At 36.6% G+C, this 16,692-nt stretch overlaps 1 protein-coding gene across 1 annotated transcript in view; it reads right to left on the reverse strand.

Moving 5' to 3' along the window:
- MALRD1 (MAM and LDL receptor class A domain containing 1) overlaps positions 1-16,692 on the reverse strand; it is a 753,919-nt gene that overhangs the window by 422,280 nt on the left and 314,947 nt on the right. The window contains 2 exon segments of the mRNA XM_013058904.2: positions 10,947-11,238; positions 15,298-15,545. Coding sequence (XP_012914358.2) covers positions 10,947-11,238; positions 15,298-15,545 — 540 coding nt within the window.

A 16,692-nucleotide genomic window follows, 5' to 3' on the forward strand; every position in this document is an offset into this window, starting at 1 on the left:
ACTTGGACAGTAATCTCTTGGACAACAGCCTTAGCAACATATTTCTAGATATGTTTCCTTTGGCAAGGGAAAAAAGGGGGAAATAGCTACTGGAACTACACCAAAATAAAAAGCTTTTGCACACCAAGTGAAACCATCAAACAAAAAGGCAATCCATGGAACGTGAGAAAATATTCCAATAAAGGATAATAGCCAAAATGTGTAAATAACTTATACAACTTAACAGCGAAAACAAACAAACAAAAAAAAAAAAAAACCTGATTAAAAAAGGGGGAGGCAGGGGACCTGAATATGCATTTTTTCCAAGGAAGACATAAGAATGGTCAATAGACAAATGAAAAGATGTTCAACATCATTAATCATCAAGGAAATACAAATCAAAACCACAATGAGGTAACGCCTCACACCAGTCAGAATTGCCAGGGTCAAAAGACAAGTAATAGGTGCTGGCAAGGATGTGAAGAAAAGGAACATTCATGCATTGTTGGTGAGAATGTGATTTGACACAGCCACCATACAAAAGAGTACAGCAGTTTATCAAAACAGTAAACATATAAATACCATATGAACCAGTAATTCCACTGTTGGGTATTTACCCAAAGAAAACAAAAGCACTAATTTGAAAAGATAAATGCACCCTTGTGTTTATTGCAGCATAATTTACAATAGCCAAAGTATGGAACAAATCAGATGCCCACTGACGGATGAATGGAGAGACCGCTCTCTCTCTCTCTCTCTCTCTCTCTCACACACACACACACACCCACACACATAATGGGATATTAGTCATACAAAGGAATGAAAGTTTGTAATTTTAAGCAACATGGATGGAACTCGAGGGTGTTAGGCTAAGTGAAATAAGTCATGGAAAGGCAAATACCACATGATTTCAGTCACACGTGGAATCTAAAAAGCAAAACAAATGAACAAACAGACTCATAAATACATAGAACTTGGGGTTGCCAGGGTGAGTGGGTTGATGAGCAAAACAGGTGTGAGAGGATGAAGAAGTACAAACTTGCAGTTATAAAATAAATAAGAAGATCAAAAGTATAGTATAGGAAATATTGTCAATAATATTGTAATAATACTGTACGGTGACATATGGTGACTACACTTAGTTGTGGTAATCATTGAGTAATGCATATAATTGTTCAATCACTATGTGGTACACCTGCAACTAATATAACATTATATGTCAACAAAATAATGAAATTCTTGCTTTAGCATTTAAAATAAGTATTTAAAAAAATACCACTTTGCCACTAGCATCTAAAATACTATATAAAATACTCTTTCCAAAAAACCCACAAAACGTTACTAAGAAAAATTAAAAATCATCTAAATAAATGCACTTACCCTTGCCATAGAGAAGGTTAATTTTTTTTTAAAGATGTATTTATTTGACAGAGAGAGATACAGGGAGAGAGGGAACACAAGCATGGGGAGTGGGAGAGGGAGAAGTAGGCTTCCTGCCAGGCAGGGAGCCCGATGTGGGGGCTTGATCTCAGGACCCTGGGATCATGACCAAAGCCAAAGACAGACATTTCATGAATGAGCCACCCAGGCACCCCTAGAAGGTTAATATTTTAAAATATTAATTGCTGCGGTGCCTGGGTGGCTCAATGGTTAATCCTCTGCCTTCGGCTCAGGTCATGATCTTGGGGTGCTGGGATCAAGCCCCACATCAGGCTCTCTGTTCAGCAGGGAGCCTACATCCCCCCTCTTTCTCTGCCTACCTCTCTGCCTACTTGTGACCTCTCTGTGTCAAATAAATAAAATCTTAAAAAAAATTAAAATTATTAGTTGCTTTTCTATTTACCAATGAAAAAATTAAATTTCAAAAACATACCTCTTACAAAACATTACAATTTTCATTAAAATATAAATTAAAAAAAATATTAAATGTCTTGGGGCACTTGGGTGGCTCAGTGGGTTAAAGCCTCTGCCTTCGGCTCAGGTCATGATCCCAGGGTCCTGGGATTGAGCCCCACATCAGGCTCTCTGCTCAGCAGGGAGCCTGCTTCCTCCTCTCTCTCTGCCTGCCTCTCTGCCAACTTGTGATCTCTGTCTGTCAAATAAATAAATAAAATCTTTTAAAAAATATTAAATGTCTTTACCATTAAACTAGAATGCATTACTGGATCTTCTAATCCATGGAAATAAAATGTTCTTCCATTTATTGCAGAAGAGAAATGCTATATGCCTAACTATTGAAGAGTTTTATTACAAGAAGCAGGAAAAAAAACTGGCCATTGCAGAACAAATAGAGCACACCTCCAATCCCAGATGATTCCATAAAAAATGAAATCTTGTTTTCTCAGCTGCATTTACTTTTATATAGTTAATTTGTATAATAATTATATTGTAGTAAAGCAATATGAAGGAATAAATTTTCAAAAAAAACTTCCCTGGTTACCTTAACAACTAAAGAAAAATTTTAAATTAATGTATCACCAATATTAGCTAATAAAAAGAAAAATGGTAGATGTGTGTATGTGCATATATGTATATATACATACACACACACACCTACACACACACACACATATATATATAATGGATTATTATTCAGGCATAAAAAAGTACAAAATTGAGACACTGGGTGGCTCAGTTGGCTAAGCCACTGCCTTCAGCTCAGGTCATGATGCCAGTGTTCTGGGATGGAGCCCCACATTGGGCTTCTTGCTCAGCAGGGAGCCTGCTTCTCTCTCCGCCTCTGCCTGCCTCTCTGCCTGCTTGTGCCTGTGCTCTCTCTCTCTCTCTGACAAATAAATAAGTAAAGTCTTAAAAAAAAAAAAAGTACAAAATATTGGCATTTGCTGCAATGTGTTGGATGGAGCTAGAGAGTATGATGCTATGTGAAATAAATCAGTCAGAGAAACACAAACACCATATGATTTCACTCGTGTGGAGTTTAAGAAGCAATACTAATGAGCAAAGTGATTAAAAAAAAAAAAAAAGAAAGAGAGGCAAACCATACCACAAACTCTTAATTACAGAGAACAGACTGATGGCTACCAGAAGGGAGGTGGGTGGGGGGGATGGGTGAAACACGTGATGGGAGGAGGGCACTTACTGTGATGAGCACTGGGTATTGTATGGAAGTGCTGAATCACTATATTGCACAAATGAAACTCACATTACACTGTATGAGAACTAGAATAAAAGTAAAACCTTAAAAATTATTTTTTACCTTATTACCTATTTTACCTTATTACCTAAAATTATTATTATTATACCTTATTAATTTCTACTAACACACTCTATAATTTCATAAGAAGCACTGATTTCATGAATTTAAAAGTGATACATGGGATAAATAATGTGGGAGAAGCCCCTGAATAAATATTTATAAAACTGCTTACTCTGTTATGCTATTTCCAAAACCGATTTTAAGTATTCTAAATATATTGGCTAGCATGTTGCACTAATTTTATACAATATCCGTCATACAACCTATAAAACTAAAAGAAAGAGATTTCATAAAATAGAGTCTATTGCAGCAATACACAAATGTGGGACAGGAGAAAGTGGAAGGCGAGGCAGACACTTAGCTGTCACAGTGAGAAAAGCTAAGTTTTCCTTGGAATATAGAAAAAAGCAGAAGGGTTCCAGAAAAAATTAATTGTATTAAAGAAGAAAAGAGAGGCCATGGAGTCAGTGATGTTACTAGTTATTACATCCATGAACAGAAGATGGGTATTTTTTCAATGGACCTGGACCTAAGTGGCAAGCGCGCGCGCACACACACACACACACACACACACACACATACAAAAGCAGAACTCTCAAACTTGAAGAGGCCCAGTCAGTATCTCACTGTTCAAATCCAAACTCTCACATGTCCAAGTGCTGGCTAACTGTATCCACCACTGTGTCCCACCGAATACTTAAGCTAAGCATAGCCCCTTCCTACACATTGTTGGTAATGTGTTCCAAAGAGGCAGAAATTGGGTTTTGAAATGCTACACCCGTAGCTAATTTCCATTATTTAAATTGGAAAATATAATGCATTACCTATCTACCCATGTATTTACAACTAAGTTCTAAAAATGCAAATGAAACAGTGAAACACCAATAAAGCTATTGTATTTATTACTGTATTTTGAGAGCCATAAATTCATTTGAACCAGCAATGTCTGTCAGTTTGATTAGCTGGTCTTTTGAGAGTTCACTGTTGTCTTCCTACGACTAACATTACATGTTTACACGAACAAACTTAGAAGTCAATCTGTCAATGAGATATTCTAAGAGTTCTTTCTTTTTTTTTTGGTCTACCACTGCAAAGCCAGCTCTCCTTGATCAAAATGTTATATTTTTCTTTCTCTTCTCTTACATCATAATCTTTCACTTGTTTTGCTTTCCTCTCTACAGATTTTTTCAAGACTTTCTCAATTTCTAGAAGCAGTCCTTGTACAATTTAGACAACGCATGACTACCTATGAAAGTCACTGAAGAAACACAGTCAAGACAAATGCACAATGAAATAATGGCTCAGGGTGCATTTGCTGCTGTGACATCGTTCTCTTAGCCGTAAAAATGCCCGAGATGAATATCCTATGTAATGCTACTGCAGGGAATTCTGAAAACATCTTTGTCTACCAATTGTATTTGGAATGCGACTTGAGATTTTCCCTGTAGAACATATTGCTTAAAGAGTACTCTAATGAGTTTTGGTGATCTAAATATATTTTCCAGTATAAATATTAGTGCCCTCTCCCAACAACAACACAAAATAAAGAAGAAGAGATACATGGATACGAGCATGCTATGGATTTGAGTATTTAAAAACAAGAGGTATTCTACTGTAACATTAACTTGGGAAACACTCTGTAAAGAGTATGCCTGTATCAACTTCTTTCCTCTTCCCTCTATCACACCCAAGCAAGCCATCCACCTCTGTGATTTTCAAGAATATTTTTTTTCCTCTGCATGATTATGAATAGTAAGTGAGATCAACAAATTCATTTTTTAAATTATTTTCAGCGGTAGAATTTAGGGATTCATTCAAGCAATGAGGTGTTTGGGGCTATTGTGAGAGCCATTTCTTTGAAGGGAATGAGAAAGACAAAGCAGGTCTGAACCCCTGCTTTGAGCAATTAAGTTGGAATATGTTGGAGAAAAAATAGCAAGTAGACAATATGCTTTCAATAAATTTCAGTGTACACAGTGAAACTTTGTAATCTCTCTAGCAGGGAAGAGGGATAACAAGGAAAAAAAGGAAGTAACATTTTTGCTGAACGTCAACTATTTGCCAGGTATTGTTTAAAACACACTGAATATTATTATCTTAACTGTTTTTCAAATCACTCAGAAGTAAATTCCAATTGTCTCATTTTTGGAGACAAGGAAGATAAGAATTAGAGAGGTTAAGTAGACCAGATGACATTATACATGTAGTGGGGCTTGCAAAGGTCCAAGCCCATGTCTTTAAACCTCAGACGCACGCATTTTGCACTAAGCATTCTGTACAGGGTTCATTAAATCAGAGCCAAGCACAATTGGCCAAATTTTCCTAACTCAGGACTCTGCCTGAGCTGCTGTGCCAGCATTTTAATCAGTAGGTAGCAGCCTTTTAATTACTGGCAAATATTTCAGGGAAATGAGTGACCTCAAAGAGGCGCTAATCCATTTGGTGCCCATTGCCTTACATTTTCTTAAAGCAAAAGTTGATTAGCATGTGATATCCCAAAATATATTTGTTGTATAACTCATATTTGGAAATGACTGTAGGGATTTAAAACACACTCACACCCACACACACACATACACCTGCTCCCTGCCTTCATTATACTCAGAATTTTTATTAAATGTCTGCCAACAATGCAGAGAATATGGTAGTGACTAAATTTGCATATGGACATTTAGAAGATGAATCCTGGTTGCCTTTTTCTTATTAAAATTCATTAAATAATTATTTTTATCCATCATCACTTAGCAATTAACAAAATTGCCATCAAAATAAGCTCTCAAATATAACTTGTAGAGACTTAAAAATAATTTAATATCACTTTTGCTAATAAAGCCCTGGGTCTTATTTGACTAATTAGAATCACTGATTTCAGATTCAATTCAATTGCATCTTCCTAAATATATATGTTTTGTCTCCTCTTGTCTTTCCTATTTTAAGCCACCCTTGATGGAACTGATAGCCTACCCACATGAATATCAATGAAAAGCATGTGAATAAGAGTCATTTTCAAAAGTTTAATGGACGTAGCTACTGTTTATGGCCCATAATGCCACTTACCCTTCTTCAATCTGTACAAGTTCCAAGTTAAGTGTTTTCGCAGGAAAGAGAAATTAGCAGCCTTTTCAAGATAGGTATATACACATGTTATTAATGACACATCAAAAATAGTTAATTAGACTGTCAGAAAGTGATAAGACTGAGCAATTACAATGCAATGTGAAAAAATTATATGTGATCTCAGCAAAAAACAAAACATTTTTTTCAAAATATATGAAAGAAACATATTCTTAATAAAGTGCAAATAATGGAGGCTTACTCTCAAATATCTGTATCACCTAAGGAAAACTGACAAAGATGCCCCAAATAAAGGATAATATGAGTTGATTTTATTGAATAAATGTCTACCATGAGCCAAACATGAGACTAAGCAAATTACATAGGCAATGACCTCTTTATCCTCAGGGGCCTAGGAAATAAGAGATACTCTTTCTGCTTTACAGATGAGGAAATTTGAGTCTCAGGGCAGTTAGGCAATGCATAGTAGTAAGAAGGGAGTCTGAGATGAGTAGCTAGTCTGCTCAAACATGGTACCTGTGCTTTCATACTTGGTGTTGGGGAAACATACCTGTACTCCCATTTAAAGAATATAACTGCAATTCTTGGATATTCATGAACTCTGCCCTAACTAAATGGAACCCTATGACAGACCTGAAAATGTCCTAGAATATTCACTTCACCTCCTGGACTGTCCACTATATGTCCACTATGTCCACAATGGTGGCCATTAGCCAGAAGAGGCTACTGAGCAACTGAAATGTAGGTAATGCAGGCAATCCCAACTGAGGTGTGTTGTGAGAATAAAATATACAGAATTTAAAATATCTTATTAATATTTTATATTGCCTTTGTATTGAAATGATAATATTTTTGATATGTTAAGTTAATAAAAATATATTGATTTCACTTTTTTTAAAATAGAACTACTAGAAAACATAAAATTACGTATGTGGTTCACATTTGCGACTCTCCTTATACTTCTGTTAGACATTCATGGTATCAGAGCAGAGATTCTTTTATTTTCCATTCATCAAAAAGTTTAATATGGATGGCCAACAGACACATGAAAAAGTGCTGCACATCATTCAGCATCAGGGAAAAACAAATCAAAACCACAATGAGATACCACCTCACCTCATTCAGAATGGCTAAAATTAACAAGTCAGGAAATGACAGATGCTGACGAGGATGCGGAGAAAGGGGAACCCTCCTACACTGTTGGTGGGAATGCAACAGTGATGTGTTCAGGATACCACCCTCCTCCACCCATCCTGAAAATCTACAGAGAAAGAGAGAGAGAGAGAGAGAGAGGGAGCATTCCTTTAAAAATATCAGTGACTCCAACAGAGTCCTCTAAACTCAAGATGATACCATAGTGTGTCAGAATCACTTCATAGTTCAAGTCTAAACAAGGTGTAGCTTTTCACTTTTCCCAAGAGAAGGTCATATACTTAAAGTTTCTGGAGGCATAGTTACAAATACTCCAATAGTCTGTAGGAATGTTAACTCTATACACACATATTTCTCATCTGCCACATTTGAATGTGGGTATTGGAGCTAAGGGAGCCATCAAAAAATTCAAGTATTTCACCTTATTTTTCAGAGTGTTCATCAATAATATAAATAAAGACATTTGGTGGTTTTTTTAAAAATTTTTCTTCTTGGAGTCCTTCTACCACAGCCATTTCTACCAGTTACCGTACTTTATGCAAAGGAATACGATATTTTATTTTGAGCTTTTACTATTTCCTTTGCTTTCCCTTCCTTTCTTTCTTCCTTCTTATTTGTTTCCTAAGACTAGTCAATACATTTTCAATGCATGTTCATTTGGGGAAAAAACTGAAACAAGCCAATAATTGAGTTGGTCCCAGGTTAGCTCCCTATTTCATTTGTAATATTATCGCAGAGACTCAGGGGTACTAGGTTCCTGCTTCAGACAAATTATCCACTCACAAGACAGGCCATCTTGGCAGCCTGTGTGACACCGTCTCTCCTGTCTCATGCCCTTAGGCGTGCCCACAGTGCTTTCCTCCCCACATTCATTATTTGATCTACTGCGCTCACACTCGGCAACTCTATCCAGCAAACTGAAGGAGGCTTTCCTTCCTATAAGCCCTAGGTGAGGTTCCAAACTCCTGCACATTCTATAAATTATCCTCAAATCAGATGCCCTCAGCTGGGGGTTTTCTTCATTTTTTTTTTTTTTTTTTTGCATTCTCATAAAGTTTTGTATATTTCTCCTGGCACTTAATTATAGCCTACCTACTATTAGAGTTACTTGAGGTGTTTTTCCTATAACCCGTTACCATACTGAATTATTCTTAAGAGCAGAGATTCTTTTATTTTCCATTCATCAAAAAGTTTAATATGGATGGCGAACAGACACATGAAAAAGTGCTCTACATCATTCAGCATCACGGAAATACAAATCAAAACCACAATGAGATACCACCTCACATCAGTCAGAATGGCTAAAATTAACAAGTCAGGAAATGACAGATGCTGACGAGGATGCGGAGAAAGGGGAACCCTCCTACACTGTTGGTGGGAATGCAAGCTGGTGCAACCACTCTGGAAAACCACATGGAGGTTCCTCAAAAAGTTGAAAATAGAGCTATCCTACGACCCAGCAATTGCACTACTGGGTATTTACCCTAAACATATAAATGTAGTGATCTGAAGGGGCACGTGCACCTGAATATTTATAGCAGCAATGTCTACAATGGCCAAACTATGGACAGAACCTAGATGAATAGATAAAGAAGAGGTGGCATATATACACAACGGAATACTATGCAGCCATTTGTGATGACGTGGATGGAACTAGAGGGTATTATGCTTAGCGGAAAAAGTCAATCGGAGAAAGACAACTATCATATGATCTCCCTGATATGAGGAAGTGGAGATGCAACTTGGAGGGCTTCAGGGGCAGGAAAAGAATAAATGAAACAAGAGGGGATCGGGAGGGAGACAAACCATAAGAGACTCTTCATCTCACAAAACAAACTGAGGGTTGCTGGGGGGAGGGGTGTAGGGAAAGGGTGGCTGGGTTATGAAAACTGGGGTGGGTATGTGCTATAGTGAGTGCTGTGAAGTATGTAAACCTGGCAATTCACAGACCTGTACCCCTGGGGCTAATAATACATTATATATTTATAAAAAATTTTTAAAAATTATAAAAAAGAAAGAAAGAAAGAAAAAAGTTTAATATGACACTTCAAGTATCATAAGGATAGACAAAGAACTCTATCATTATTAATATGTGTCCTTCATTTGATAATATATATTTTATACCACTTTGTAGATAACTTTTAAATTTTCCTTTTGGAAATGGCTTTTAACTAACTTTTATCTGAGGTTTCACAATTTAAGAATCTGACATTCCCAACAAGACTGATTTGTTCTTCACGCACCCTGCTTTATAGTTTTTCTTTAAAGTTTGAAGTGGTTGAACATAAACCTTGCTCCCCTCACTACATAGATGCTATTAGATTATTTTTTCAAAGGCTAGACCTATACACAAGCTAGTATAGCCACCATCCAGTCAACACAGAATGGAAAGCAAAGCTTTTCTCAAAGAAGTAGATGAAATCTGAGGTATCTGAAATGCTCCTGCATTACAATTTCATGAGGACATTTATACCTAAACAGCCTTCAAATGTTCATTTGTTTTTCTCTATACTAATCCACATAGTGCTAGAAACATGTCAGGGAAAGACTCTGTTCAACATGCAGTCAACTGGGAAACATCTATCTAGAAACTTCCTCTTAACCAAATGAAAATACTAAATGTAATGTTCCTTATTCCATCTACCATGCTAAAAACCAGAGCAAACATTTGTTCTTTTTAAAGCACTTTCTTTTTCACTAATTATGAAAGATATAATTTATATACCAAAGGAATGGCACTTTCGGTTTCTTCAGTAAACTCAGGGTTTAAATATTAATATGTCCTACAAAGTGACAAAATCTGTTGTCCTTTCATTTTAATAACATAAACAGCATTTATTTCATTCCAAAATCTGTTGTCCTTTCATTTTAATAACATAGACAGCATTTATTTTCATTCCATACCACTGAGAGATCACACAGATCAATAGTGCTTGCTATTCCCACTTCCTACAACATTGTTACTATACACATTATATTGAACATATACATACCAATATGCTGATATAATTCCTTAGACAAATTACCAAAGAAGAGTTTAAAAGAGTATATGAACATATTCAATCTCCTGAACTATTTAAATATGTAAATGCAACCGTTCAAGTCGCAATATCCACAGGTCTAAAAAGAATAAAGTAAATGGCCCATCCACAGTCATGCCTAATTAAAATCAAGTAACTCTGTTTCTGATGTTCTTATATTTCATTGGGTAAAATGATATTTGTTAAGGATTGAATTCTGAATCGGACTGCAAACAAAGGAGTCTTCTCTTATTTTGTTGATCTAAGAAGCAGCTGACTAAACAGATGTCAGAAACTAGTAAACACACTGAAGCTTGGAAAAAATCTGGAGAACAGCATTATGAGTCAAGGCTTGAAAGATTTTAAGACTTTTTTCTTTATGAAAGCAATGAATCACTCGGGGTTTCTGTTATTTCTTCTCCATTTCTTTCCTTCCCTTCCACCTTTCCACTCTATAAAAATACCAAGTAATCACAACTTAAAATGTTGTTGTTAAAATGTACCTGTTGGAAGAGGCTCGGGGAGGTCTCCTGTCACAGAGCGGTGAGGTGACAGACAGCCCTTTGTAAGCACAATGTCATCGAGGGCAATATCACCATGGTGTCCTTCACCAACTCTTCCTTCAAATTGAAGTTGGAAGTCTTCATCGCCAGACAGTGATAGTTCCTTCTGCTGCCAGAAATTGCCTTGTTCTACAGTGAGGTTAAGTAGGACCTTTGTTTGGTTGGATACTGACACCTGGATCAAGGTGAGTGCCCCAATGCCATTTCCATACATGTGATAATGAAAAATGATCTGTAACCAGAAACAGAAATATTGTATATAGCTAGTACGATTAACTCCACTTTACTTTCAGTTGTATAATATCGCCCTCTCCTTTATTAACAGACTCCCAAAGGAAAACTAGATCTGCGTGGCCTGTTGTTCTGTGAGTACTGTAGTACTGTGTGGAGTCAGGCCAGCCTTAAATTATAAGTCTCGATATATGGAAGACAGAGCAGTAAGAATCAAAAAGAAATTTAGATGAAAACCTGAGCAGAGTTTATTTTCATTCTTTAACTTCTAAATGGTGAATTTCCCAATAAACTCCTAAAAGTCCACTGGCAAAGGAATAAAATATCGTTAAAATATGATCCATTATCTAAAGACTCTTCATGATTAAACAATAGTAGGAACTAAAGAAGACCATTTTCAGTCTTTTAAATTTTAAATCATTTTCTTCAAAAGAGTGGAGTACTCTGATGCTTATTCTACCATATTCCTTGCACTTGAAACACGTTTTTAGATATGTACGATTTTCAGGGCTCCGCTATCTACCACCAACTACCAGCAACAGAACAGCAGTTATCCAAATTTAGCTGAAATGCTAGAGATATGATCTAAGAAAGAAGCCTTGGGCATTTCTCCCCCCACAAGAAAAATCAATATAAGTAGTTTCAAAGATTAACAACTCACCAGATTCTTAGTTATTGTTACACAGAAGGGAAAAGTTAGGGGAAATTCTAGGAGAAAGAACTGTATAGGTTAGAAAAAATATGAACTCAGAGCACTTTTAAGCTTTTATCTTATCATGTGTATGAATGAGGGCACACAGTAAAGGTGAGTGATCCCCACACAGAATAAAGGTATTTTTGAAACACCAGCAGTCATGTAATATTACACTTTAGAGAATGAAAGGAATGAATGTGCTTAAGGGGAAAAGAATCTGATTAAACAAAATATGCAGTGCATACTTCAAAAAGCATCAACTTAATAGAGTAAGTAAGCCATGTGAAGTGACACTACTCAAATTTCCTAGCTGATGAAACCTTCAGGCATTCTTCTGTGATCCAAAATCGTTTCTTCTATTGAAAAAACTTTCCAACACAAGCTCTGTGACCGTTATGACTTGTTCTGGGAGAAGACCCATGAAATCTGGGTTATATGACTCATGAAAGGAAGAAACATAAGGGGCCTATGGCCAACATCTTGACCAGCATCAACAGACAAGAGAAAATGGTCCAGTGTGCGTCACACATGTCTGTCTGGATTCCCTGCAGTCACAGACATGGCCTTTCTAGTCATCTGCCTTGTTTTGTCTTATTTGTGCAACAAATCTGAGGCCTACCTCTTAAGTTGCAATAAATATTTCCCTGTCTTCTTGAGGTCATTTCTTGAATGATCCCATGTGGTTAACATGCAAATATATAGACATGTGTGTGTCAATACATGTTAAGAAAATACTTGACAACAATGTAGTCTAACTGCAGGGCATAGTGAGGGAATGCTAAGTATGAGATTCAACTAGTGAGGTACTTTCTCTGAAAATTTCAGAGTTACTCAAAGGTCTCATCCTTTCCCATATCAATCTGTCTCATTCTTCCTACCATCCATCCCTAAAAAGGAAGAAAAATCTTCAATTTGATTTTGTTCTGCTTCAAGGTATTCCACAAGGTCAAGTGACAGAAAGGATTTTCATGAAATCTGGGAGGTCACTCTGCTTACCTGATATACATATTTTTTATATGAGCTACACAGTCATTCCCAGCATGACCTTTCCTCACTTCTTTGTATTCAATCTATATCATAAATATTCATAAACTGAACCATTCTTCATTAATTTTTTGACATTTCTTCTAGGCATATTTCATTATTCTCACACAGATGTTTAAAACAGTGGGGACTACAGTTCCAGGACCAGGGAAAAATAGAGATGGATGAAATCCTGAGTTACTACACTATGAAAAACAAAGCTTTGGAGCATTTTTAGAGGAAGCTTAAGTTAAAAAGCCATGAAGTCAAGCTGGAATACTCTACATTTTGTGTTTAATTTTTAATTAGCTTTCTAAGACTAAAATTTGTAAATTTCAGAACATCTATGAACATAAGAGATTTGTAGATAGAGACTTGACATATAAAATCTGGTGTGCTTGGGCTTTGTTTTGGAGAAACCTATCAAGTAATGTGGAAAACAACAAAACAGATGAGAAATACATTTGATTAAAATTCATTTTTTTTTCCAAACGAATTAGATAAAGTTTAATGTTATCCTGTATAATTTGTTATATTTGCTTTAGACTGCTGAGTTCTCTCTCTAAAACTCTGATCAGATCATGTCACTCTCTTGCAGAAAATTCTATCAAATGTGCCTCACAAGATAATAGAAATGAGGTTATCCCCTGAGAGTTAAACTACGAAATCAACTTAAGATAAAACAGAAAAACTTCCAATACAAACTAAAAGCTTAACATGCATTAAAACCATGACAATGGTAGGAGGTGAAGGCTGCTTGGTACAAAACAGAGGAGGGAGCACCTGTAATGGGGGCAGGGAATCTGGGGCACCTTGGGTCAAAGGTTTAAAATGTCTCCTTCCAAAGGTTAAGGCTCTGTGGTGGAGGCGGCAACACAAGAATATTATACTTTGAAAACAAAGATTTCGATCATGCTATTGTCTTTGATCATCAGCTGACATCTTTCTGAATGTAATTTGCTTTCCTTTCAGTGTTCAGACCCTGAGAACTCACCAGTCAGAATATGTGTGTTCTGATCCTACGGAGATCACACTTCCCATTGTAAATATAAATGCCACATTTATTCATATACTATTCTTTTTAAGCAAGATTCTTGGGAAGCCATCTCTGAGTGTTTAATTTATGTTATATGTAAAGCTAAGTTTAGATCCTAACTCAGCTGACTCCCATTCTTTGTGAAATAAAAGCAATCAATAAACAAAAGGGACGGACCTGAAAATACACAGTCATCATAGAGGCCGGTTGTCCCAAAGAGCCATACTGTCCTATTTATACTTATAATAGTACTAACATTTTCCTGAAAGTTCCACAGGATAATAGCCAAACCCTCTTCTTCTCCTGGCTACAGAAGTTCTTCTACCATTTTTTAGGGCTAATTTTCATCTTTCCTTTTTCATGAAGACTTTTTCAACCATTTTACAGTGGATCCAGCTCTAACATTTGTTCGTGGGAATATTTAAGTATATACTACTTGAATTTTCTGATGGTAAAATTCTCATAATTCCAGTTGTTAGGATCAATTTTATTTTTTTATTTTAGCCAGAAGCTTCCATTGAGCTTAAACAATAACTTTGTTGTTTAACCCGTAAACTGTCCCTGCTCCCCTTCCCCCAGGGGACCTACTTAAAAACAAGTCCCAGAAACCAGCTCAAGGTAACAGAGCCCAGATACAAGGGTGGGTCAGGCCCGGTGGAGACACCCAATCAGTAGGGGGTTGCATACTATCTCCCTAGCTACCAAGGAGTATGGGCCCCAGCCCTTTGGAAGCCTTTTTTGGCGCCAGTCCTAATCAAGGTGTAATAGGCTGGTTCAAATGTCTACTAGGGTAAATTGTAACTCATTTGGTCACCTAGCATCACTGTGGAGTTTCCTGTGTGTGTTACAATCTCATTGGCCACCAGTGCGTGGCCAGGCCTGACCGCATGGCCTTTGCCCTTAATAGCTAGACGGAAATAGAGAAGGGTCACCCTCTCTTGTAAGAGGTGTGTCCCCAAATGTTCGGTCTGATTCTTGATGCTTGGCACGAAATAAAGCTTTGCTTGACCTTCGCTTTGTATCAGTCTCGCTCCTTTAATCACGGACCCATTATTGGGCCATAACACAGTAAGTACTAAATTCCTTGAGGGGAAGCAACTGCATTTTACTTCCTTTGTACTATCCATACTTTACGGATAGTAACCATGAAGTCTTCCGGTGCTTTCCACAATTCGAATAACTATGGAATTTATCAATAGGATAAATTCTTCCCACAGCTCTAACAACCTTTCTGTATTGGTATTCTGTATTCCATTTTCTGTATTAGTGCTCTCAGCAGTCACAACATTTCTGGGTATTTTGCTTACCTTGCAATCTTTGCTTCTTCTGCTGATGACTGGACTGGAAATTCTGGCAGCCCTCATGGGCTGCTGAGGGAACAAGCTCTTTATGAAGATGTAATGACCAGAGGAGTTTCCAAAGGTGTGATCAGCAGCTGGCTCTGTGCCTACAGCAGGGAGGCTGCTAGCTTTCAGATTCCAGTCAAAGTCATCACCCTGCTCCTGCTCCCAAGAACAGAGGTCAAATTCAAAATCACAGCGCCCACTGGAGGTACCTGGAAAACATTTCCCAAATTATGGCAGAGAGAAAATTAGCAGATTTTAAGATACGCAGTCCAAAACTAGAGCAATCTTGACACATCCTGTAACAGCACCTGAGAAAATTATCCTGACACTAGCATTAAAATAGAATATTTAAAATCTATGTTTAATAATTAATGCTTCCGTATTTTATCTCAGAGAAGACTCAAATATCCAATAAATTAACCTAGCAAAACTTCAAAGTGTTATGTTACCAAAGATTTTGAAAGCCATTTAATAATTTGTCTACAATATTTTTAATATTTCAACCAACTTGTTTTTAACAATTACCCATGAAAACTTCCAGAGACAAAAATCAACCATGATCTTAGGTCATTTTTGTTGGCCAACTGCACCAGTCCCAACATGAACTGAACTCCTAAGTTTGGTAAAATAAAAGCTGATTATCTAGCAAGGCTTGGGAAGACGTGGGAGTAGTACAGTTCACATTTGGTTACTACTTTGTTTTTAGAAACTAAGGTTTCTAAGAATTAAAATTCTGATCAATGTAATTAAGATGCTAGAATGGCTCAGGGAAGCAACTCTGTGTGTAAGAAAGAGGTGCATAAAAAGACAAAAGGGATAAAATTACATTTTTATTGAGGGAAAAGAAAGCAATTTTGTCCTAAAATGAAACTGGTTATTTAGAGATAGGAGACTTACACCAAAATCTGTATTGAAAAAGAAAAAAAAAAGAAGAATAAAGAAATCTGTAAAACATTTGTGAAGGGGAATCACTGGAGCATTTTTGCTAGGGTCAGGACTGACTTGGATTGGAATAAATGGGTTTTAAAAGTACACTAGTATAAAATTGAAACCTGGTTTCTCTCTCTGCTAAAAAAGATGGTTTTCTTAGATTATTGCTCTGCTTTAGTAAGAAATTAAAAGCAGAGTTTCTGTTTTGTCTTTATCAGGTCTTGACTACTTGAAGCAGTTAAAACTTCTCAAAATTAAAGGGGCAAAGTTTTTCTAACAACTATATAATCCAATGTTTTTGCCTATGAAATCCCTTATTAACCTTGTCGGTAAAAGAAATAATGAAATATTGAGTTTTATAGTGACCTGTGACCCTAATTAGATTACATGCTTTAGAACCTTCTGATATTGTTAACAATCCTCCCA

Source organism: Mustela putorius, unplaced genomic scaffold (assembly GCF_011764305.1).
Source record: "Mustela putorius furo isolate JIRA1106 unplaced genomic scaffold, ASM1176430v1.1 tig00000827_pilon_pilon_pilon, whole genome shotgun sequence".
Taxonomy (NCBI): Eukaryota; Metazoa; Chordata; class Mammalia; order Carnivora; family Mustelidae; genus Mustela; species Mustela putorius.